This window comes from Lontra canadensis, unplaced genomic scaffold, assembly GCF_010015895.1.
Source record: "Lontra canadensis isolate GAN:19392208 unplaced genomic scaffold, GSC_riverotter_1.0 scaffold22, whole genome shotgun sequence".
Classification (NCBI taxonomy): Eukaryota; Metazoa; Chordata; class Mammalia; order Carnivora; family Mustelidae; genus Lontra; species Lontra canadensis.
This window is the reverse complement of record NW_022631016.1, coordinates 8,443,866-8,469,065: the sequence shown is the minus strand read 5'-3', so window position 1 is coordinate 8,469,065 and position 25,200 is coordinate 8,443,866. Positions and strand designations below refer to the sequence as shown.

At 42.6% G+C, this 25,200-nt stretch overlaps 1 protein-coding gene across 4 annotated transcripts in view; it reads left to right on the top strand.

Moving 5' to 3' along the window:
- The window catches only part of CTNND2 (catenin delta 2), an 895,372-nt gene that overhangs the window by 768,970 nt on the left and 101,202 nt on the right, over nt 1-25,200 (top strand). For all 4 annotated transcript variants that reach the window (XM_032861879.1, XM_032861878.1, XM_032861875.1 and 1 more), the window contains 2 exons: nt 3,119-3,304; nt 15,550-15,723. In XM_032861879.1, coding sequence (XP_032717770.1) covers nt 3,119-3,304; nt 15,550-15,723 — 360 coding nt within the window. The remainder of the gene's footprint in view (nt 1-3,118; nt 3,305-15,549; nt 15,724-25,200) is intronic.

The window sequence follows — 25,200 nt, the reverse complement described above, 5'->3', positions numbered from 1 at the left end:
AAAGGAGGAACCTGGAATCGCTTGGAGTGTTGAGGGCGAGGGAGAAGACACGGTGATTTCTGATGAAGCTGCAAGAGCCCCAGGCTTGTGTGGGTGTGTGTCACCTCCAGCTCCTGCTCACTGGGGACTGTCCCCAGGTACCCCCAACTTCAGGATGAAGAGGATCGTCACCGCTTCTGAATGGATCAGAAGTCACAAGTGACTTAGTAGTGACTTTCTGGCCAGAACGTTCCATGAAGGTCTACGTATTATGGTCCCCCAGTGTCCCACCTGGCTCTCTGCCTGGTCCCGTATTAGCTTTTACAAGGACAAGGTAGAGGAGGAAGGAGCGCACATTTTCTTAAAGGCCAGCGTTAAAGGGTATGGAACCCGTGCAAACTCAGCTCAGCGCCTGTAATTGGGACTGTTTGCTGAATGGGTTCCCCTACGGTAGCGCAATCCACAGACAACTTCCAAATTAGCCCTTTGTGATAGAAAATAAGGAGTCAAAATGATGCTTGTGTCCCAGAGGAGCAGCTAAAAGCACTGGTGACAGCAATGGATGTCCAAAGAGAGCCACCAGGGGCCGTGTGCCTTCTACTGGTGTCCCAGAGAAGGGCGGTAGCCGCCTTGCTTTTCTGTGCTCTTTCCCCACTCCCACAGAGAGAAGAGCTTGAGTGGGTGACCCTTCCACAGCAAGCCTGGTTAGAGAGAGCAGGTCAGGGCCGGTGACTCCCTCGCCCTGTCCCGTCCTCTCCTCTGCACCCCCTTCCGCCGCCAACCCCACTTCCTCTCCCCCTCCAGCTTCTCCCACATCATCCCCCAGCCACAGGTAGATTATAAAGCATTTCTGGAAATGGCTGTGGATGTGTTCCCCGGTAGTCATTTGTTAAACAGAGGCACGGAGATGCCCCCGGGGAAGACGAACAGCAGGATGAGAAAGAAGTTGATTCTCCCAAGTCTTTGATGTAAGAAAAATCAGTTTGAGCTGATTTAAAAATCGTTCTGACTTATGCCGTAACATTTTCCTTTCAGGGAGAGACTTTTCTCTCTTTCATGCATCGTCCTGTGTTTACCTGCTTTCATGCCGGTTCCTTTTTTGATGCTGAGAGGATGCTTGAAATAGAAAATCAAGTTGACTCAAAGCCTGTGGGATTAGCTGCCTTGAAACCTTGAAAAGCTGACAAGACAGATCTGGAATGGCAAAGGCTCCAGAGACAGATCCTGGAAACCAGTTTTCCTGGTTGATTGTCATGCCCCCAGTAGCCAAGTCAAACACACAGGCTCAACCTTTGCCCAGATTCCTGTCCTGGGAGGAGAGCAGTGCGGACTTTGCCCCTCCCAGGCTGGACCCAGGACCAGAGAGAGGTGGTCCTATGTGCCAGGGGTCCCGTCCCCTTCACCTGTGAAACGGAACTATGATCTCTGTCTCACTTGCTGGTGCACACAGCAGAAGCCTGAGAAGCCATAACCAAACTGGCAAGCTTTTAAAAATAAAACTTAGCTCCGTTCAATTTCTTTCCCCATTGGGATTTTGTTTTTGTTTTTGTTTTTTTTTAATTGGGTGTATTTTTACTCTTCCCACCGTTCATCAATTGTGGGACAAAGGTCAAAAGGTTGATCCGAAGTTCATGTGTGAAGCCTCGCCTCCCGTGTGATGGTATTTCAGAGGAAGGGTCTTTGGAAGGACCTGGAGGTACAGAGAGATTAAGCACTTGGCCCCAAGGTCACATAGCTCCTGAAATGGCAGAGCCAGGCCTCAAACCTAGAGTCGTGGGCCCTGGTCCTATGTTCTGGATTTGCCAGCAGGGCCGTCTGGACTACTCTTTGTGGTCTGAGCACTCATATGGTGTTTACTGTGGGCCAGGAGTACTTCTCAGTATGTACACACTGGGTTTGTTTCCCATTGCTGCTGTAGCAAGTTGCCACAAACATGGTGGCTTAAAACAACCCAAATTGATTATCTTACTGTTTTATGGCTCAGGAGTCCCCAGTGGGTCTTGCTGGGCTAAAACCAGTATGTCGCCAGGGCTGCGTTCCTTCTGGAAGCTCAGGGGAGAATCCATTTTCTCGTCTTCTCCAGCTTCTAGAGGCGCCCACAATTCCTTGGCTGTGGCTGTGGTCCCTTCCGCCATCTTCAAATCCCGCAAGGAGAGGTCACACCTTCTCCCACCACTTCACCGCACTTCCTCTGCCACCCTCTCACGTGTAGGACCCTCAGGGGCCCACCGGGATAATCCAGGACAGTCTCCCCAACAGAAGGTCAGCAGATGAACAGCCACCATTCTGTCTGCAACCTCCATTCCTCCTGGCCACACAACCCAGGCTTTTCACAGCTCACAGACATGGATGTGGACCCTGGGGCAGGGGGCACTGCTCATTCATACTTGGCTCCCCTGATCCACACAGCAAGCCAAGACACGGGTGCTATTATGACCATCTTACAGAGGAAGTTACTGAGTCTGAGTCACACTGTGACTGTGTCCAAGTCACACAGCCAACAGATGGAGATCAAGGGCCATACAGGTGTCCAGCCCCACAATGTGTGTCCTCAAGCACTGGTTAAGCCCCGTACTAAGAAAACAGGAGCACCAGCCATCTCCAAACAAACCAGGAGCATGGAAACGTTCATGCCCCCAGTGATCCTGGCACTCGGTTTGCCTGGGACCCCCCAGCTTTATATCCATATCTCCTTTTACTCCCAGAAAGCACCCTAGTGGGTGGAAAATACTAGGGTCTCCCTCCCTGAGCTGATGGGCATGTGAGTATGCCCGCTCTGGATGATTCTGAGCCCCAGTCCCCAGGGGTGAGCAGGGCATGCGTGCACCATATCTGGGACCTCTCTCATGTTGTGGATTCTTAACCGCTCACCTGAACTTCAGTCAGCAATGACAGCTGTTTATAAAAGTAACTAGCATGGATAAGAAAAGCTTTTCAGGACCTTCTCAGGCTTCTCTCAATTCTTTCCACCGTCGCTATCAAGGGAGCCTGCAGGAGTCAGGAGCTTAATGTCTCCAGAAAGAATCAGGGATGTGGAAATGACTGCTTTCCTGGGTAGAGGAGTGCTGGTTAGTTTTTATTCATTCCTCCTTTGTTTCTTTTCCTTTTTTTTTTCTTTTTCTTTTTTTGGGTTCTCCAGACCGTTGAAAACTGTGTGTGCATTTTAAGGAACCTGTCGTACCGGCTGGCAGCAGAAACGTCTCAGGGACAGCACATGGGCACGGATGAGCTGGACGGGCTGCTCTGTGGGGAGGCCAATGGCAAAGACACAGAGAGTTCCGGGTGCTGGGGCAAGAAGAAGAAGAAAAAGAAATCCCAAGATCAGGTAAGGCTGGCGGCTCGCCACGGTGTGCAGTGATCCCTTCCCTAATGACAGCGTTACTGTTTCTTCCACTTGGACAGGTACAGGGCCCTGTACTTCCCACGCGAGGTAAAATCACACGCGCATCTGCACAGATGGGGCTCTCATGGTTCAGATGGGCAGCATCACGCGCCTTCCCCCTGTCCCGCAGACCAGCCCAGACAGGAACTTCGAAAGAGTCTCACAAGTCCCAGGCAGGCTCTAAGGTCCCAGCTTGTAGCGTCCACCCTGGGCACGGGTTCCTCCGGGTGCTGGGCCGCACACTGATGGAGACCCTTGCCAGGACAGGCGGGGTGCCCGGCAGGTGTACAGATGCGCACCACCGGTGCGGCGTTGGAAGGGAAGCTGAGCAGAAATGCACAACAACCCAACCCACCGTTCACTGCATTGTTTTGAACCATTTCGGTGTGTAAACTTGCACCTGTTGTTACAAGCGGGGGAGCTCAGAATCACAGTTCTCCGACAGAATGACGTTAGGAGCTAGGCCTTGGGGTGCAATTCTGATCAATTCACAAAACCGTCCAGCTGGTTGGACTTCATCTCGAGCTGCCGTAAACAGGCTGCCTGCAGTGAAGTAAAGGCCAGTAGGCAGCCACTCTTCGCCTCAGCAGAATCATGACAGCCTCTAGCCCTTTCCCCGGAGCCTCTGGAAGGCAGAAGCTTTCACCCAGTGGCCCCCCAGGTAAAGGAATAACATGAGTAGTAGCTGCTGGCCCCGAGCTCCAGCTACGGAGGTTGTCCCGTCTTCCTGTGGCCTGGACAGTGTGGTCACCGGTCCAACCTTCCTGGACAGTACGACCAGGTGTCCAACCTTCCCCTGGACACCGTGTTCACATCCCAGCCACTAAGGGTCCTATCGACCCAAGATGCGACTGTCCTCCGGAATCGACAAGTAAGAAAGCAGGACAGAACTCACAACACTCTCTCCTGGCAGGTTTTAATTCAACATAAATATGCAGAAGTATCTGTTCAGATCACAGCACCTAATTTTTCAAAGTATGTTCAAAATCATTTTGCTCTGAGGAAGGATTGGAGAAGCGATGTGGTTCGGAGTGAGGATTCGTGGGAATCCATTCTTAAACATAACTTGAATGCATCCGTGTTTGCATTTTTTTAGGCTCTAGTCCTCTTGCTGTTTGTGGCCCCTGAGGGCTCCTCCAGGAACATCTACAACTTTTAGATCTGTATGTTCCAGCATAAACACACCTATAATTTAAAACACACATGCTGTTTGCCTTTCTGATAGTAACCATCCAGTCTGAGAGGCTCCAACCCTGCTTTCTCTCCCGTCATGGAAGAGCTGTGTGTCCACTGTCTCCCTGCGTCTTCTAAAAGGATTGAGCCATAGTTCCTAATTCAGCCACTTAAAAACCTCCCGTCAGGTGAATGCAATGGTTAACAAGCAGGTATTTATTGAGGGTCTACTATGTGCCAGGCATTGTACCAAATAATGTCAGATACCTCAGTCTTCCTTCCCAGCACTACCCAGACGGTGATGACTTCTGAACTTTTTCAATATCAGAGAAGTGATACGTGGCCTAACAAAGGTATAATGGGTCCTTCTCACAGTTTCCTGCTGCACTGCTGTATCCCAGAGGGCTCTGACCTTTCACTGCTTCATCCCAGAAAGTGAATGAGCAGAGTAAACACTGAAAATGGCATATGGGCAGGGATGTGGTTCTTCCCCCTCTGTCCAGTGATCATAAGCCCCCAGGGTCTCACCCACCTCCTACAGACTCAGAATCTCCGGGATGGGCCCAGATAACTTTGGAAGGCAGATTTGGGAAATTGTACTAACACGTTAACCCTGGTTTTAAAAAAACAAAAGCAAACTTTAAACTGAGCTTGATTTCACGGTTTTCTGTCCAGTCTATTGTTTGAACTTTAAGGACCGTCCTTCCAAGGACCCCCACACCAGTCATTGGTGTCACATCAGTAAAATTCGGCCCCACACACCCAACCCTCTCTCCAGCCCTGGCAAGGTGTGCTCACACAGCCTGAAGCCCTTCAAGTGACAGGCGGGATTAGGCATTGATTGGATCCAGAGAAGTCAGGAGTCAGAAGAGAATATTCATGGACATCCCCCCAAAAGACAGCCCTCCATCCAAGCTGGTTAGCTGCTTCCATAGAATCTTACAATGAACAACTTCCCACCTTAGAATGTTATATTTTGAACCATATTTTATGACATCGATGAGTTATTTTCTAAGTTGAGTAAGATGAAGAGATTAATGCAGTTTTATTATTTTTGCCAAAAGTCTAAGTGAAGATTTATAAGGGTCATTTATCCCATCTTTTTCTCATGATATTCTTTTAAGGAAACAAAAAAGGATTTCTTGGAAAGTTCTGCCAAAACAACCACGTTAAAATACAGTAGAACATTGTTGTTTATAAAGAAACTTCAAAGTTATGGTTTCAGTCAAGTGATAGTTTTGTAAAAGACTAAACTGTGCTCTAATATAATACAAACATATCTTTCTGAAAAATTTTAATGTAAACAGATAGGAGCTATGTCTGTTTGCAAGTCATTTCGTGTGTCTCTCAAGTTCAGTATATTTAAAAAGAGTCAAGATTAAAAAGCATCTTGTATTTAAAACCGATGGAAGAGGCAGCACTGACTGGTCTGGAGATGGGGAGGAGAGCATTGGACATGGAGGACTGAGATAGGGTGACACGGGCACACCCCTTCGCCTCCCCCCACTGGTGCCCTGGAGAGAACCGAATCTAGATGGCGCCACCTGCTGGGCAGGATGGGCACTTGCTCCAGCCTGGGGTTTCAGCGGGGAGACTGTGCTTTGCACTTCCGGAACGCAGGCGGCCATTCCAAATAGTCTAAAGGAATTAAAGGCCAGCTCTCTCAAGTGAGAGGAGGAACCAAGGCCCTAATTCATCACTGTTAACAGGTTGCAGCAAGGTGAGAAATGGAAATGTCCCCAGGCCTGTCTAGGACGAAAAGCATCCCCATCTTTGCCTTCAGAGCTTGCAGACCATGTAACTCACCTAGAAGCTTCCAGAAAGTTCTAAGTTAACAGCTTTCAAGATGGTCAGATATCCATTCTCTGGAGTCTCTGTTGCTCATAAAGTCAGGTTTTCAAAGAATATCTAGTGACTGGAGAGAATTATATATTACAAAGTGAAATGAAGAAAAATAACAGAAAAGCAAGAATATATATAGAGAGCAATAGGTAGGATGTTGGTAAAACCTGGCCGATTTTGCCAAATGTGTGTCCCATGCAAATATAAAATATGTATATTTTTATATATTTGTATCTGCATATATATGTATGTGTTTCTAGAGAAAACACAGTAACATCAAAGAGCGAGGATAGTGATTCTCTTTGTACTTGGGTATTTACGAATTTTCTAATAGGCATTACATTTGTGATGTTTTCAAATACTATTTAGAAAATAATATTTTCGAAAACAGGAACTGATTAAGTCAATGTTTGCTTATTCATTCTCTTCTCTTAAATTTAAGATACCCAGAGAGAAGTATCCAAGAATGGAGCTCTGTAAGATGAGAGGTTGTTAAATCCACAACACATACTTCCTAGGACAGAGGAGCCAGAGGTTTTACCAGGAAGTCAAAGTGATAAAAAGCATAATTAGTTTAATGATTGCCTCTGGAGCCTGCAGTATCCCAGAAATTTATGTTGATTCTTACCTTTGGCATTGTTAATTCTATACCTGAGGAAAATGCTGTGAGACTATAAAGGTCAGATTTAGTTACAATAAAAAATCTCAGAGACTTTATACTTTAGATTCTTAATTAGAATAATTCAAGAAAATACATGATACAAAGATAGGCTTCCTTTATGCTCTTAATTCAAGAAATGGTTGCTATTAGGGCACCTGGGTGGCTCAGGTGGTTAAGCATCCAACTCTTGATTTCAGCTCAGGTCATGATCTCAGGGTTGTGAGATCGAGCCCAACATGGGGTTCTACGCTCAGTGAGGAGTCTGCTTGTCCCTCTCCCTCCCTCCTCGTGTGGGCTCTCTCTCTCTCTCAAATAAATATATACAATATTTTTTTTAAAGAAAGAAATGGTTGCTATCGAATCATCCTGGAACCATCTGACTATGAGCCCCCAAGTGTAGAAGTATTTAACATTTCTGGGCATCGTATTCTGACCCAAAATGGCTTTACAAACTTATTAATTTCTGACTCTGTGTTCAGTGCCTGTTGCCAAATTATAGGAAATTGCTGGTCTCTCTGGCCCTTTTCAAGCTGACCGCATCCCCACCCCACCAAACCATCTACACGTCACATGCCAAGAGGCACATCTCACCTGTAGGGTCTCCACTGCCTTCTAGCAGGGCTCTGTGCCAGGCACTGGGCACAGCAGGGACGGGGACAGCATTACGAAGATTGGGGTCCAGGGAAATGCAAGTAGACCAAATTGCTACATTTACTTTTCCACCTTTTGTAGAAATAAGCATCTTTTGTTTCTCAATTTGGCATATGGCCAAGTTTTCTGGGATGATATCCTGGGATTGGTGGTACTCAAAGTGGATTCAGGGTCAAGAATACTGCTGGCTGCTGGCCAGAGCAAACCCGAGCCTTCAAGACCCACTCAGTGTGAACTTGACAGTGCAGAGGAACTGCTGAGAAAAAAGAAAAAACAAAGCAAGACAAGTAAGATGTCCTAGAACCTAGAACTTCTCTTTTCTGCTTGAGTATCGCTTCTGAATGTTTTAGTTCATGTGGATATGTGTGTATCCACGTGGGTGAGGACATAAACCTGTCAGAATTCAAAGATGACTCTGACCTGGTATTTTTGTAGGGTCGACTTTCGCTCTCCTGATAATCTTTGTTTCACAGTTTAGTGAGTTGTGCTCAATTTAAGAGTAAGTATTATTGCTGTTTCCATCTCTTGCTTACATTGTGGTTGCCAAACGCATGGAACAGCAGGAAGTTCCATTCATCATATCATCATGATATTTTAGACGCAAAAGCATAGTAATGGGATTCTGCAAAACACCTTTAATGCCCTCTTATTTTTTCCATGATAATGGACAAGTCTTGGCAGAACCTCCAGGGCTGTCCACCTGCATGCTTTCCTGGCCTGTCCTTTGTCCCACAGACCAGCCTCTGAGCTTTTGTACATGCTCTTCCTCTTTCTGGCCTTCTACTCCCTTCTTCTACTACTTGGAAGATAATCCTCTAAGACCAAATAAAACATCACCTCCATCCTTCCAAGACTTCTTCCAAGTAAAGAGTTACTCATCCTCTAATCGTTCACCTGGTTTTATTGAACTTCCCCTTTAGTGCTGATCTGCTCTAGTAGCTGACTCCCACAGAGAAGGGATCTGCTGTGGGGAGGGACTGGGTGAGTCTCGTTTCTGTCATTGACCTCTAGCCCAACACCCAGAATGAGCTGTGCTGAGTGACACTTAGTTTTGGGTTCACGGCACCCTCTACCCCTTGCTGGGGAGGTGTTTCGAGTAGATGTCCATAGCTGTGACTTGTCCCAGCCTCGTCCGTTTCTTTCTTGATGACACTTTACCTCCGGGAGCCACTGGGGGCCCAGAATATTCTGTAGACCTTCTCTTTTCCATTTGTGGTTCAAACTGTTACCCAGGTTCTCATGACAGTGCTGCATCTTATTATGTTAGTCAACTTTCTGCCTCTAGAAGGACCACCACACCTAACAAGCATTCTGTATCATGACAGTCATCTGAGGACTTGGGATTCATGTGCATCCAGGTGCGTCTCAAGGTTCTCCTGGAGAAGTAATACTTCTGACTGTGCCTTGTTCTGAAGGTGTTAGCACATGACACCTAAATCGTATTAGATGCCACGAAATCCCATTGCCCAAAAGGTTTCCTGGGACTCCCAGAACTTTGTATCTGGTATCACTTCTGCGTGAACATCATATGGATGCTGTTGGCCCAGAAACCAGACCCTGACACTCAACAGTGATCAGTATCCCAAGGCACACATGTGAATTTTCTAGCTGGTTTGAATCACACTGGAGATTAGAATTTTAAAGAAGTTTCTCCTTATTTTGGACAAAATGGATGTTAATTATAAGCAAATATAAGCATGCATATAAATGCACAAATATATAACATGTAAATTATATATGAGTAAAATAGCAATAAGCTGTAAGAGGAAAGGAATATGCAAACCTCTACCACCCGCTCCTAGACAGAGCCACAATTGCGATTTGTACCAGGCAGATATCCTTTCCGATCTTCTCTCTCCATATTTATGTACAGCTTTGCTTATCCCTTCAAAGTACAGGTTGACTACATTGATCTGAGTATGAATTAGGGTGCGTGTCAGACAGCCAAACTCTTAGAGTTTCTAAGTGTCCTGAGAGTAGATAAGTGTCCTTCCCACTAATGTGAAGGTCGATGCTGCTGGCAACCCTGATCTGTGGTCTTCAGTGGCTCTAAGATCTATCGTATTCTTCTCTTTGGGATAATTCCTCCTTCTGATGGTCCACGATGGTTTTTCACATCCATCGACCAGGAGCAGCAAAGGCATAAAGAAGACAGGGTAGGGGGAAGTGTTCTTCTCCGCACCTTTCCCCTTCCCATCATGGTCTGTATGGGGGTCATGTTAAAACCCAGAGTGCAAACGAGCACAGGAAGTGTAGCATATTTGTTGCCCCACCATGACCCCAGGGAGTTCTCTTAACTAAGGGAAAGGGGATGCAGTGGCATGCCTCGGGGTGCAGCAAGAGCTCTCTGTCCCTGGGAGGGGAAATCCTTTATTACTGAATTTATTGAAAGTCGTCTGCACACAGTAATGAAAAGTTGGCTTTTAGTTATTTCACTGTTGGCAAGTTGTCTGCCAACAGTGCAGCCCCTGATTACTTGCCCTCAGTGACTGCCCCTGCCGCCCACCTTGGCACAGCACGGATGGGGAGAACAGGTGTGGGCGTGACACCCACTCGTCTCACTCTGCGTATTGTCATACAAGAGTTTATCCCGTGACTCAGCATGACCTTTCTCCTTGCCAGCAAATTGTCACCGGCAGAATGGAGAGAGGGCTGCCAGGAATGGCACTGTGGGGGTGTACCGTGATGTGTGAACCACTTCCTGACGATCAGAAAATGCGGTTGCTTCCCAGTTTTAACTAACGTAAACTGTAATAAACTTGCATAGCTAAATCTTGCGCACACCCTTAATCGCTCTTCCAACATAAATTCTTAAAAGTGAACTCTCGAGACCAAATGAATCTGGGGACGTAAGCCAAACTGTGTCTGAATCACACCGGGTGGCGGTGACAGCTGATTCAATTTACCGTAATGGATGGATCTGCCCTTCATGGCATTCTTGGTGCTTTCTAAGTTCTCATTTCTTAATATCATGGGTTGACTTTCTTCCAGTTTCCATTTTATTAGTAAGCATGCTTTTTCCTTCACTGCTTAATACCATTTCTTCACCAACCATCTGCTTATTTGAGCTGCTGCTCATTCCTCACGGCTGACCTCACTGTGCCTTCATGTCACCGTATGCCAAGAGCTTGGTGACTCAAGACACGAGATTTCATGTCCTCCAAGCAGCAAGTCACACAAGCCCGCAAGACCAGCCATCCATGTTTATGCAGCAACTCTCCTTCGTCACTGTCCATGGATGAATGAGATTCTCCTCCTGCGCTGCACGTCTCCTCTGAAATACATCCTATCACCTAAAAATGCGGTTCTTCTACTTTGAGTGACTTTGCAGACTTAAAACTCCAATGTAGGCTTCCCATTTACTTTCCCTATTGACATTTTACCCTTCAGTGCTTCATGCCATTAATAAATACTCTGTGCCTGCGTAGCTGTGACGGTTTGCCATTCGACTCTTGATTTGGACGCAGGTCATGGTCTCAGGGTCATGGGATCAAGTCCCGCGTGGAGCTTTGCATTCAGTGGGGAGTTTCGTTGGGATTCTCTCTCTCCCTCTCCCTCTGCCCCACCTCCTCCTCTCTCTCTTTCTAGAAGAAATAAATAAATCTTTAAAAAAAATACTCTGTTTTATACTACTAGATCAGGGTTTCTCAGCCTTGTCACTCTTGACATTTTGAACTGACTAAGTCTCAGTTGTGGGGGCTGTCCTGTGCACTGGGGGTTTTATCAGCATTCCTCTACCCAGTAGATGCCAGTAGTACCCCTTCCCCCAGCTGTGACAATCCACAATGTCTCAACATTGTCAGTTGTCCCCTTGCACGATAAAATCCTTTCGTGGAGAATCTCTGTATTATACTGGCTTTTAGGGATGTATAACCAAAGATATAAACAAAACAAGACTACGGGATTACCTGAGGGGGGCATTGGCATGTCAAGGACAGAGCTCCTTTAAAACGTAGGTAATGGAAAAAATAAGTGAAAGGTAGGTAATGGGGACATTCCTGAACCAAGCTTCCTGAGATCTGGATGAGAAGTTAGGAACAGAGAGAATTCTAGAGGGCTGTGAGTGGAGGTGCTCAAGGACCCTACGATGCCGAATTCACTTAGTGCTTACCGTGATTACTCCTTCATCTGCTCAGGCTGCAATAACAAAGCAGCACAAACTGGGAGGTTTAAACAACAGACATTTATTTCTCCCAGGTCTGAAGGCTGGAAGGCCAAGATGAAGGTGCTCACAGATTTGGTGTCTGTGGAGAGCTGTCTTCCTGTTTCACAGATGACCTTGTCTTGCTGTGCCCTTACAAGATGGAAATTGAGAAAGCTCTGGTCCCTTCACTTCAAATTTTAGGATACATGTATCTCGTATTTACATTTATAAATGATGTATGTCTACTTTGCTGCAAAAGTTGCATATCCCATGACTTCTCATGGATCCTCACTCTAGAAGAAGCTTAGCACTAGAAATTTGCATGTGTGGAATTTTTACCAGCTAAGTCAGATCCCGATGTCACCTGCACCCTGTGGTCCCATTGATGTTGATTTTCCAGGCAATGTAGTGTTGGGCATGCTAACACTCTCTTTGAGAAGACTTCTGGTCTTTTTATAGGTGGTGAAAATCTATTTTTCATGGACAGTTGATAATTCTTTCCCTATTAACTCAGCAAAAGTTGGAAATAATGTACCCAGATAAAGGCCAGATACATTGACTGGCTTTGAAATAACTCTTCGTCTCCAGTATTGACATACCAGCGTACCATCAACGTTCCGAAATAACAGAGACTTCCCCTTTGAACTCCATTTCTAGTTGCCATCAAAGATTACCCGTATTCACATCAGTATTCCTTTTATTTCCTTCAGGTTCTCTCTGTAGCCATTAAGAAAGGACCGTAGTGAAAGGTATTTAAGAGCTACATAGATCACATGTCAGAGCCGAAGAAAACTGTCTACTGATTCAACCAATTATCCTATTTTATTGGGCAGAAGTTAGGAAAGGAGAATAAGATGAAACCCAGCAAATGACACACAGGACTTCTTGCTGCTCTTCCAGTTGGCCCTCACGTTCTGTGATGAGCGTGCAAATACCGCTTCTGCCCGACTCCTGCTGTTGAGGGAGCTTGCCCTGCAGGAGACGGAAATGTCATCCCTGTTGAGTTCTAAGTGCATAGTCTGATTTTTCTGAATATTACCACATCTTTATATGGAAGCCGTAGCTTTAAAGTCTTAAAGAGATGATAATATAAACAATGGAAGAAAAACCCACACGAAATAATTTCCCATTTCCAGGGCGCCTAGGTGGCTGAGTCGGTTATGCATCTGCCTTCAGCTCAGGTCGTGATCTCAGGGTCCTGGGATGGAGTCCCTCCTGGGGCTCGCACCTGCGTGGGGAGCCTGCTTCTCCCTCTGCCCCGCCCCCTGCTCATGCGCACATGAGCGCGCACTCTCGCTCACTCTCTCTCTCTCAAATAAATAAGTGTAAAATCTTAAGATAAAAAAAAAAGAAAGAAAGAATTTACCCTTTCTTGTTGTGCCAGCAGAGAGATTCAACACCCAAGCTGGTCTCCCTGGCCAAGCCAGCGTTAGCCCTGCTTTATCCAGGGTAGCGAGCCCAGCTCCACACGTGAGCAGGGAGCCACGTGACAAGACCGTTCACATCCCATTCTGTTGTTTTCTGTATTTAAAAGAGACCTGCTGGTTTCACGCTTGCGCAGGTGCAGAGACATTTCAGAATGGTTTGAAGTGGCTTGGGCTCAAAGAACAAGCAGATTCCTTCACCTTGAGGGTCCTTGTTACAGAGTTAAAATTGAGGGACACTCTCATAGAAAATGACCTTTCGTGGGATGTCCAACCTCTGTCCATGGGATATCCATCTCTGAGCTTTGGCCTTAAGTTGTATCATAAATGAGAAAAAGAAGACGTGAGTTTTTAATTTTTCTCATGGAAAATAATGAATATAATGAATGTATATAATTTTTATAATGGATATATATAATACATATAATGAATAATGAAAATGATGACTTGTGATAGTTAAGTAACTTTACATTTTCATCAACTCTTCCATTTTTATGTTACAAAGATATGAAATAATCCTATAGTCCAGTAAAGTTTTCAGAACCAAGAAACACAGATTTTGAAATATAGCTGTGATTTTTGTATTTATACACAAACACACTCATGCACGTGTATGTACCTACACGAATATCTGCAGGAAAGTTTAGTATATGTCATTTAGACTATATCTTAAGTAACCATTAATAAACACAAATAAGCAGTTAAATAACTTGATGCTCCCGCCCTGAAATTATAAAGGATTATTTTGTGTTACATGTTACTATGATTTTTCTCAGCAGTGAATGTTGGAGTATTTTTTCTGAACATATAGTTTGCTTCATTTCTACCCTCATTATATTTGTTGGCTCCATTTTCCCCCAAAGACAAAGACTATATTTGATCAAAGATCAGACTCACTTTTTTTAAGATTTTATTAATTTGTTTGACAGAGAGAGGCACGGTGAAAGAGGGAACACAAGCAGGGGAGTGGGAGAGGGAGAAGCAGGCTTGTCACCAAGCAGGGAGCCCCATGCCAGGCTCTGTCTGGGAACCCTGGGATCACGACCTGAGCCGAAGGCAGATGCTTAACAGCTGAGCCACCCAGGTGCCCCAAGAATCACTATTTTTAAGTAGATCAGAATCACAACATTTTATTTTATTTTATTTTTGTAAAGATGTTATTTATTTATTTGACAGAGATAGAGAGAGAGATCACAAGGAGGCAGAGAGGCAGGCAGAGAGAGGCGGGGAAGCAAGCTCCTCGCTGAGCAGAGAGCCCGATACGGGGCTCGATCCCAGGACCCTGAGATCATGACCTGAGCCGAAGGCAGAGGCTTAACCCACTGAGCCACCCAGGCGCCCCCAGAATCACAACATTTAAAAAAATAAAAGTGTAACAAAATTTGAAATGTAGAAAAAATGAAAGACATAACCATTTTGTTAAGAAGATTTTCTGGTCATACATGCTTCCCTGGTGCATTTGACGTGGTATAAAGCCCACACCCCTCACTACTCTGCATCCTGCTTTATTCATTTCACTTTTTATCATAAGTATTTGTCGGCGTTGCTACAGCGTGGTCTTCATAACTATCGTTTTAATGGTCTACTGATGCTCCCTTGCTCAATAAGCGATAGTTTTTAAATTATTGGCATTAATTTTTAATTACACGTTCTCCCATTATTCATTAGATCCAATTCAGAGCAAACCGAACTATTAGAACTGCTGTAAGATCTAATTTGTATTCAGCTAGGTCAATGCATCTAATAAACCACAGCAATTTTCTCTTCTGTGTCCATTCTGACAACCGTTTGATGCCTGTAATGCAATGAGAGAATTCAAAAGCAAACAAATAGGTATTTTATAAGTTATATAAGAATTTATCAGTTGGTATTTAGGCTTAAGAAGTGAGGGTGTTTGATTATTAATGTGTACCGTGTTATGCTAGTAGTATGCTAACTGTAAGATACGTTGCCTTGTTCTTTAACGCTCTCCATTCTGCCCACCAAAATTAACATATTTCTTCTTCCTTTTATAGAAATGTGCTGGCACCATTCTTAGAGAACTTATGCATTTATTCTACTGTCAATTACAGTTACTTATGTACATGCTGTACATTCCACTTTCCATCATAGGCTCTGGGTGGGCAGGCGTGGATGTCCTGTTTTGGGTCTAGTAAGGCTTTACCCTATCTGCCATAGATTTTCACCAAATGTTATGACATCTTGCTTTTGTTTTTGTCTACATTTACAGAAGACAAAGTTGGGAAGTGTAACGATGTTAAAGGTGTTTACTCTCTTATTTTTCTTCCACCAGTGGGATGGAGTAGGACCTCTTCCAGACTGTGCAGAACCACCAAAAGGGATCCAGATGCTGTGGCACCCATCAATAGTCAAACCCTACCTCACACTGCTCTCTGAGTGCTCAAACGCAGACACGCTGGAAGGGGCAGCAGGCGCCCTGCAGAACTTGGCTGCAGGGAGCTGGAAGGTATGACTAGTTCATTACCATAAAGAAGAGATCTGGAGTTATGAGCACGTCCTTAGAAAGGATTAGACGTCCAATTTTGAGATGTGCAATTCCAATACAGGCTTTGAGAATGTTAGGGAAAGACCAGTTACGTTGGACTCTTGGACATAGAAAGGTATCCCATTTAAAAATTCTCAAGGGCTCAGGGGTCCTTGAAAATCACTACAAAATATAGATGGATAGATGTAAGTATAGTCATTGAAAATGCTGTGATATGCTTTCCATTCTAGGTATGTAACTGAGCTATTTTGTTTTCAGGGGAGATTGTGACATGTTGATGCTTTTCAAAACTCTATTGTTGACTGTTAGGGGAGCTAATACCCAAGCATTTTGCATCAAAAGCCATGTGAATCCCTATAATGTTGTAGTTGGTCCTGTCCTCAAAGGAAAAGAACCCAAATGTACAATGGGGAAGGAGATTAGGAGGGCCTTTTTCTCTGAATTCTTATAAACACAGGCTATCCCTGATTGGTTTTAACAGAAAATTTCCATGACCTTCATTTTGGGTAGAAAAGGATTCACCCTAGCAAAGAATTCTTGAGTTTGGTCACTCGCCATTACATGAGCTAACTTGTTTTACCACATAAAAAAGTGTAAACATCTAGAATGAGGGCATATAAGGAAAATATCAAGAAAGGAAATTATCAAAGGGCCCCTGCCATCCATTTTTCACTCATTTAATTCAAAGCCTGGGCTTTAAGATATACATAAATCACTATCTAGAGTTCACTTTCTTCAAAACAATGTTAATAAGATACATGGCTGCGGAGAATTCTCAGCCTAGGACCATAGGCACCGTACATACTGCCCTCAGCATTGTCATGCAATTGTATCCTCCCTTCTTGTTAGAGCTTCCAACATCTGCCTTCATGTAGCCTCTCACTTATCATTCTGTTTCCACTGCTATGGTCTCAGCTACAGAATTGCCTTCTTTCTCACCTGGGACATCACAGCTCTTGGGGGCCAGCCCTTAACAACCCCTCCCAGGAGCTGGCTGCTGATGTATGTGTGGACCCATTCTTTCTTTTGAGAATCTTAGGAATGAACGTCATCGTCCCTTTCCTGTCTGCCCATAGGTGTCCCTGATGTTGTCCTGAAAGAATTCAGGTTGGGTTAGCCTTGAAGGGAAGGTATCTCTTGCTCTCAATTGGAGAAAAGCTTCAGAAGAAGAATCACATCAGGCAGAATTCCAGAACAGGGCCTTGCAAGACAAGGAGAAAGATAATAATGGAAATCACTTCCTTGAACTAACCCTTAGATCTTCTCTCCCTCTAAATTTAAGAGGCTTTGATTCAAATCACAATTCAAACCTAGTCTCTGCCTTTTCCGATCCCTGTGACCCTGAGCAAATTATAGCACTTCATTGTCTCAGATGGGTCCTTTTTAGACAAAAAAGACTGTGCCCACCTCATGTCACAGCTTGCAGATCAATCATGGCACTAGATGCAAAGATGGAAGCAGGATGCCATAGGCCATTGGATTGTCATTAAGTTGGGCCAAGAGTTTTGTCAACCTTACTCTATAAGAAGCATTCACCATCCTAATAACCCTAGAAAAGTGAGATAGTCCTCAGGCAGGGCAAGGGGTTGTTAAAGAATATTTGTGTATAGTTACATATATGTGTGTGTGTGTATATATATAAGTTATATATATATTTTTTATTTACGTAAGAGTTTTCTTATCAAAACACAATACACAAGCATGAGTAATAGTCACATTATCGTCATTTATTGTATACATTATTAACATGCCATGTTAAATGGTAAGGAAATATATGAAAAGGTAAGATAGATAATCCATAGGGTTGATTTAAGAAGGTTATCATTAAGCCAAATCGTTATAATTTTTTTAAAAATTGTTTATAAATTGATAAATGGTTATAATTTTTTAAAGACTGAAAATAACTTGTACAAAAACCAAACAGAGAAATCCTTCCTTTAAAAAAATATTTTATTTAAGAAAAAATCTTGAATGATTAAAAGATAGATTTGGGCACAAAACAGCACCAAGTTTCATGTGGACAGTGCTATCATTTGAAATCTAGAGTACTAAGAATGTATTTTTATAGCTACTGTTGAAATTTAGTGGCCTTTTTTTTTTTTTTTTTTGGTGTCCTTAACTTTTTATGACCCAAACAGAAGCACAAATGTGAGAAGGTAAAAGACCGGAATTTTACATGGAAGCAGCTTTTTATAGACCTCATCATCTGAAACAATAACTTTTCTTTATAGGAAGGTCATGCAAACTCTTCTTGCAACAAACTGACTAGTAAACTAGATCTTCATAATGGTCTTAAATACTTTTTAAACTTTAAGAGACTCATTATTTGGTTTATGAGCATCAGAAAAACATAATGGTATTATGGCAGAAGCAAAGTAATGTATTTTTTTCATGGCCAACGTGGACTTCAGTTACTTTTTTTTCCCATGTACAGTACAATTATTTTGTTTGTCACAGATTCTTAAAACGATTGGATATAGTAGTTTGAAGATTTCCAAAATGTGAGCAAATGCTCTTTCAAAAACCACTTATGGGTTATTTCTGTTGTAATTCAACTTAGTGAAAACTTAGGGTTTGAACTATAGAAATATATCTGTATTTATTATCAAGTCAGATATATTAGGTATCTTTGTACAGTCCAATATCCGCTAAAATGTGACCAGTTTCAAATGACCTATTCTTGTGCCCATTTACTTTTGAAATAAGATAGAATAAAGGGACATTTGGATATTAAGCTGTTAATATTTAATGAGGTAACATGATAGCAACATAGATGTAGTGTAGAAGGAAACAGAATCTCTGGCCATGTGGCCAATATGAATAAAAAATAAGGAAACTGGGAAATTTGAGACTAGAGTCAAGGCAACAGCCATGAGAAGGACAATGAATTTAGTGTAGCTTAGCAGTTGGAGTATCCCATAGACGTGAACCACAGGGTATCAGTGGAATGCAACAAATAAAAGTAGAAATCATAGTTTGACAGTTGTCTTTGTTCTAGCTAATGGTGTGATGTAAAACATAAGGTTTAAATAAAAAGAAACAAAGTTTTAAAAGAATATGGTGAAAATGAGCCCTGAAGCATGATCCCTAATGGGTTAGGAATTGGGCCAGAATACACACAGAGGTTATCTGAGGACCCCGCCCAATCAGCAGGCTCCTAGAGACAACACACCAAGTTGGATATGATGACCAACCTGAAGCAGGACATGGATGGGCCAAACCTAAGAAAGAAGAAATGGAGAGAATCCAGGTCATAACAAAGTCATTGACCCTAATCACACATGACTTAGTGATGTCTTCCCCACAAGACCCCAGTAAGTAGTCCTGATAGCAAGGACTGCACTTTTACTGTAAATGCCATATGCGTCCAAACTGACTACAGAATAAACCCGGTTTGTGGCATTACTTTCATCATTGTCATCGAATAATCTGATTTCCAAAGCTGTGAGTTCTAGAACTCCATTCTGAAGCTGTAGAAACAGCTACACCTGAGGGACTCCTACTTCCAGCAAGATGCCAAGATGGAGGAACAAGGTCCAGATTTTCCTCCCTTTATGGCAGAATAATAACAATAAAATAACCTAGGGAAATATAACCATGGTTTTTAAGACACCAAGCATGAGTCAGTAAAGGACAATTGTCTCTGATCATTGGAAACAATTATCCTCAGCAAGGATGAGCCCTCTGATTGCCCCAGCTCACTACCTTGAGCCAGTTTGCCCACCATGGCACCAGGAAACCCCAGAGGAGTTTGGCAGACTCTGAGCTAAGGAGATTGGGCTGGGAAGCTGGGGAGATGAAGGTGACTGGAGTTCATATGACAGAATACCAGAGAGGAGAAAACCACACACAGAGAGAAGCCTAGAGATCTGCAGAGTATCCCCCTCAAATATTCTGCAGGGAACTCTTGGATGCATGCATGTGAGGGAAATGCCCACGCCTAAAGAAAGAGCCTCCTGCAGTTAGAGAGAATGAAACTTGGCATTCATGTAGGGATGGGTATAGTGTGCCTTCCTGAGAACCAGATAGGGAATCCTCGTAATTCATGGGCTCCTGGGTAGAGTGCTCAGGAGGGTCTTGTCTCCCAGTACTAAGCGTATAATTAGCCTTGGACTAAATATGATCCAGTCTTTTCTATCAAATCTTAGAAGTAGGATCCAAAAATAGCAATCGTTTCCAAGTAAATTAACCAAAGCTTAAAAAATCTAAAGGAATACAAAAAATATGCAGCACCCAACAGATTAAAATTAAGAATGTCTGGCATCTACTTGAAAATAACCTTAGAAGCCAATAGAGAAGATAATGTAATTCATAATGAGGAGAAAAATTAATCATTTCGGAATCAACTCAGAACTGACACAGATATTAACATTAGCAGAGAAGCAGTAGCTGTAACTGTATTTCTTATGCTCAAAAAGTTAATTAGAACATGGAATATAAGTAAGAATCAAATAAAACTTCTAGAGTTATAAATACAATGTCTGAAATGAAAAACACATGGGATAAGATTAGTGGTAGGTTAGACATTGCAGAAAAGATTAATGAACTCAATAGAAACTGCCCAAAACAAAACACAGAGAAAAAAGAAGAAACCTCAAATCATCAGTGACCTGAATTGACCACGTCAGTTGGCCTGATATATGTGTAATTGAAATCCCCAAAAGAAAGGAGAGAGAAAGGAGAAAGAGAACAGAAAAAATATTTGGAGTCTTAATAGTTGAAAAATTCCCAAATGTAATGAAAACCTTTAACTCACAGATCCAAGCAGGGCAGCTCAAGGAAACCCAAGTGGAAGAAGCATGAAGAAGCTTCTCTAAGGTACATCTTAGTCAAAGTGCTCAAAATCAGTAGTAAAGGGAGCATCCTAAAATCAGCCAGAGAATAACATTGTATGTCAAGTGTACTAAGAAACATTGTGTGTGTGTGTGTGTGTGTGTGTATATATATATATATATATATATACACACACACATATGTATAAAAGGAGCTGGAGGGGAAAAGACTTGTACATACAAAGAGAAGAGTGACAGCTGATTTCTCATAATCAACTATGCCAGTGAGAAGACAGGGAGACAACATATGGAATCTGCTGGGCCCCATTACATATAAAGGTGATTCTGGGTTGGTGTTTAGAAGGTGCAGCTTGTTCTTAAAAGAACCCCGGGGCACATATTAGACCTACAGCAGTTATAAAACGATCAGTAAAAACAATCACCATTTGAGCTCAGGTTAAGACACGGGGCTAATCTGGGAACTGGCATTATTAATTACCTGAGCAGTTGGGGCAGAGGGGATTCAAGCATTAAAAACTTCAGATTAACTGTCCCAGCATGATCAGAAGTGTGGGGCTCAGGATATGCCACTCAGTATTCTCTTCTTCTAGTCCTGAGGACAAGCAAGTGTTCATAGTCTCTGCATCAGGTTATAACCCCACAGACAGGGACCACAAGATTCAAGGATTAGTTTGGCTTTAGAAGAGACTAGTTAAGGAGCATGTGATCATTTCCAGGCCTAACAGCATTTTTGTAGAAGTGGTTAGAACTTGTGGCCCTATGAAAAATCTCAGTGGCTTTGATCCTTTTTATATAGTTCATTTCAGTGGAGAATGCTGTTTTTAAATAATAAGCATGGATTCTAGAAATCAACCTGATATTATCTTTCATCACTTAAACATGCTTTCATCTCCAACTATGAGCTGTTAGCTGGAAGACAATTGCCATAAGAAGCTGAGTTTGACTTGGTACCTTCCCCCTAATACCTTCTAGTACAAAAACATGAAAGCAAAAGGTTCAAAAACCATTATTGATGCTATGATAAGAATATATACACAAGGGTGTATGTATAATGCTAATGGCTATAGCAAAGAGACCCTAAATATGTAAGGACTAAAACAAAATAGAAGACAGAAGTTATTTTCTCTAATGTAACAGGTGAGGGCAGGTGTGTGAGGAGGGAAGCTCCCCTCCATGAATTAATTCACCTACGTTCATGGCTGTTCTGCCATCTTTAACATTGACTTCCAAGGCTACACTTGTGGTCATCATCTACCAGCAGGAAGCAGAAAAAGAACACAAATTCACAACCAGAAATATTCTCTTATGAGAGTCAAGGTCACACCTCTCTCATTATCTGGGCTTAGCTCCTAGCCTCCAGCAGACAGATTATTTCCATACACTCGTACACCACTGACAATGAACAACAATTCTGTCATTAGGTAGTCTGAATCCAAATTCAAGAAAAGCAAAATTCTCCATTGTCAAGGGACAGAGATTTGCTAATATATTCAATTTATGTTACAAAATAAAACACTTAATATCCTAGTAAAAACTAATGGTACTCCCATTACCTTACTACCCAGGGCTTCAACAAAAGCTATGCCTGTATTTGCAAAAGTGTTTATATCAGCATGGTCCCCCCAGGTTATCATCCCCAGAATGACGTGTTTTCTGGCTCCAAAGGAAAAATATGAGATGTTAACTCCCTCTCCCCATGAGGTACCATAATTAAAAAGAAAAAAGGGAGGGATATATTAAAGGGATATATTAAAGAAAAGACTTTCTGAGTTGGGGTCTAATAAGTGAGGATGAAAAACAATTAAATTACTTTTATTTTCTAACATTGAATAAAAAATCAAGTGCACCCTGCTTGCATTTCTCATCAATCCTCCTCATTATTGAAAAAGCAGGGGTGTAGACAGTTTCATTTGAACCCCCATTCTTGTTTATCTCCCCTCATCCATGGGATGTTTACATAGCCCTCTCATATAGGAGTCTCAGAATAAGATCTGTGGCATCCTTTCTCTCAGACATGCCATTCTGTTGCCCAGAAGGCATTTCTAAATGCTATTTGCACACAGTGAAGACATATTTGATAACATTTACCAAAACAAAACAAAACAAAACAAAAACCACCTTTCTGTTTTCGGAAAAGTCCATTCTTAAAGGTCCATTTTTTCATTGAGAATCACTGATCCTTGAGATAGTTTGAGAATTAGGATTTGAGAACTAGAGAGTGTTCATGTTGCGGTTTGTTGAATGAATGCTTCTCCCACATCACTTTTACGTGAGCTTAACCTTCTTTACTTGTTCCTACGACAAAAGTATATTTAAATGCTTTTCCCCCCAGGAAGTTCTCTTGCCTGGCCATTAATATTTTCAGCATTGCATAGACACTTGCAATAAAATTCAGTTTTTGCACTAATCTGACTTATATTTTCAAAACACACACACAAACAAAAAATAAAACACAAAGAAACAAAACACAAAATAGCTGCCATTACTGTCACTAAAAACTTTACTTACTAAAATGATTTACTTGGTGCAACGACACGAGGGAGTTCTTTCCTAGTCCTCCTCATGACAGATATAACTTTTTAAAAGGGATTTTGAAAACAAAAATATGTAATCCTGTAACAGATAAAATACATCAACAGCAGACACCTAAGTCCTATGTTCACCACAACAGAACCAAGCACGTGAAGGGCCTTGTGGTAAAGTTGCCCAGTTGCTTCATAAATCCAACCACAGCCCTAGATGAACACAGTAGTTTAGATAAAGATCCACGCTAGAGAGAATAAAGTGAGGTGTGCAGCAAAAGCCACACCATTTCTGAATATCTCAAACATTCTTATTATAGTAAACTGACAGTTAAAATGAGATTGAATAAATAAAACTTTTTTGGTACTTTCTGCCCTCTTACCATGAGAATTCTACACCATGGTAAATAACATGTTATCATAAACGAGTTCAGAAACAAATTTCAAAATCCTGTGTAATCTGTGTGGAACTCATTGCAATGTGTTCCTCATTTTACAGCTGTAGGATTTTAGCACATTGTGGTCCTGTGACACTACAGAATGCTAAAATGCTTCTGAAAGGTAAAATTATGTTTGGAAGAGTTTAGCTTGAAAATATGAGGCTTTTTAGCCAATCAAAGGAAAAAGTGGGGAATTCAATGGGACAACAGTCAAGCAACAGAGAACCACTTAATCTCAGACTATCCTCCTAAAGCAGGAGACCTTGTAAGATATTAATCAAAAGTATTAATATTTAATATGAATAAAGGTGTTAATCAACAAATTCAGAAGTTTAGCACTATCATGCGTTCAGCCACTAAATATAATATTTAGTACTGAAAAAAGAACACTATCCCTAGTCATTGAGCAAATTATTGAGATTTTAAGAGGGAGAAGCTTGTTACATTATAGTGTTGATCTCCTTTTAGGAATGTAAATCAGCCTTAACCAAATCAGCTTAAGCAAGGCAGAAATTTTTTTCCTGTTTATGGATGGGCTGGGAATTTAAAAAGTGAAGTTCCAGGGGTACCTTTGAGGCTCATTCAATTAAGAGTTTGACTTGTGGTTTCAGCTCAGGTCATGGTCTCAGGGTCATAAGACTGAGTCCCATGTTGGGCTCTGTGCTCAGCAGGGAGTCTGTTGGAAATTCTCTCTCTCCTTCCCCCTCTGTCCCTTCCTCCAACATGCATGTGCTCTCTCTCTCTCTCTCAAACAAATAAAATAAACAAACAAGTAAATAAATAAATAAATAAATAAAAATAAATCTTTAAAAATGAAGCTCCTGAGAATCCACATTGGATTGACGGAGTCTGAAAGGGTTAGAAAGTGTTGACTTCACTTTATTACCCAACTCTCTGTATGGACAACAAGGAACATTATTATATAGAAATTCATGTAGCTTTATTTTGGGTTAATTTCTGAGCTCTCATTTTGTCCAATGCAAAAATGAAAAAGAGGAAAACAAACTCTAGACATTGCTAGGTAAACTGAACAGTATGCAGCTATTTCTCAGTCTCTTCAGGCTTACACTGGGCTGTATTGATGTTTATCAGGCTTCATCCACTCCTGTCCTCTGTAGTTGATGCTAAACTTGGAGCGGGGGCATGTTTGCAGGCATATTCCTTCAGGGACAGGGATTGGGTGTCCATTTCTCAGTGTGGAGCTATCTCTTGTCCTAAGCCACCTCTCATCCAGGACAAACTTCCTTGTCCTGTTGGGGTCTCAGATGGGATATAATGACAGGTAATGGGGCTGTCTCTGGTCCAACGTGCTCTCCTGGCCCACACTTGCCCCTCCAACTATTAAGCTTCCCTGAGATGCAGCCACATCCACTCCTTAACCCTGGCAGGCACTGTCCACACCTTTCACATGGAGTACCTGGGTGGTTCAGTTGGTTGAGCATCCAACTCTTGATGTCTGCTCACATGATGATCTCAAGGTGGTGAGATCAAGCGCTCTGTCAGGCTCTGTGCTCAGCATGGAGTCTTCTTGAGACTGTCTCTCTCACTTTCCCTCTGCCCTTCCCCCTGCTCACACTCTCTAAATCAATCAATCAATCAATCAATCAAATTGTAAAAAAACAAAACAAAACAAAACAAAAACACAAAAACTCAGCATTCACTGTTTTGTGCTCTGTCCCATCC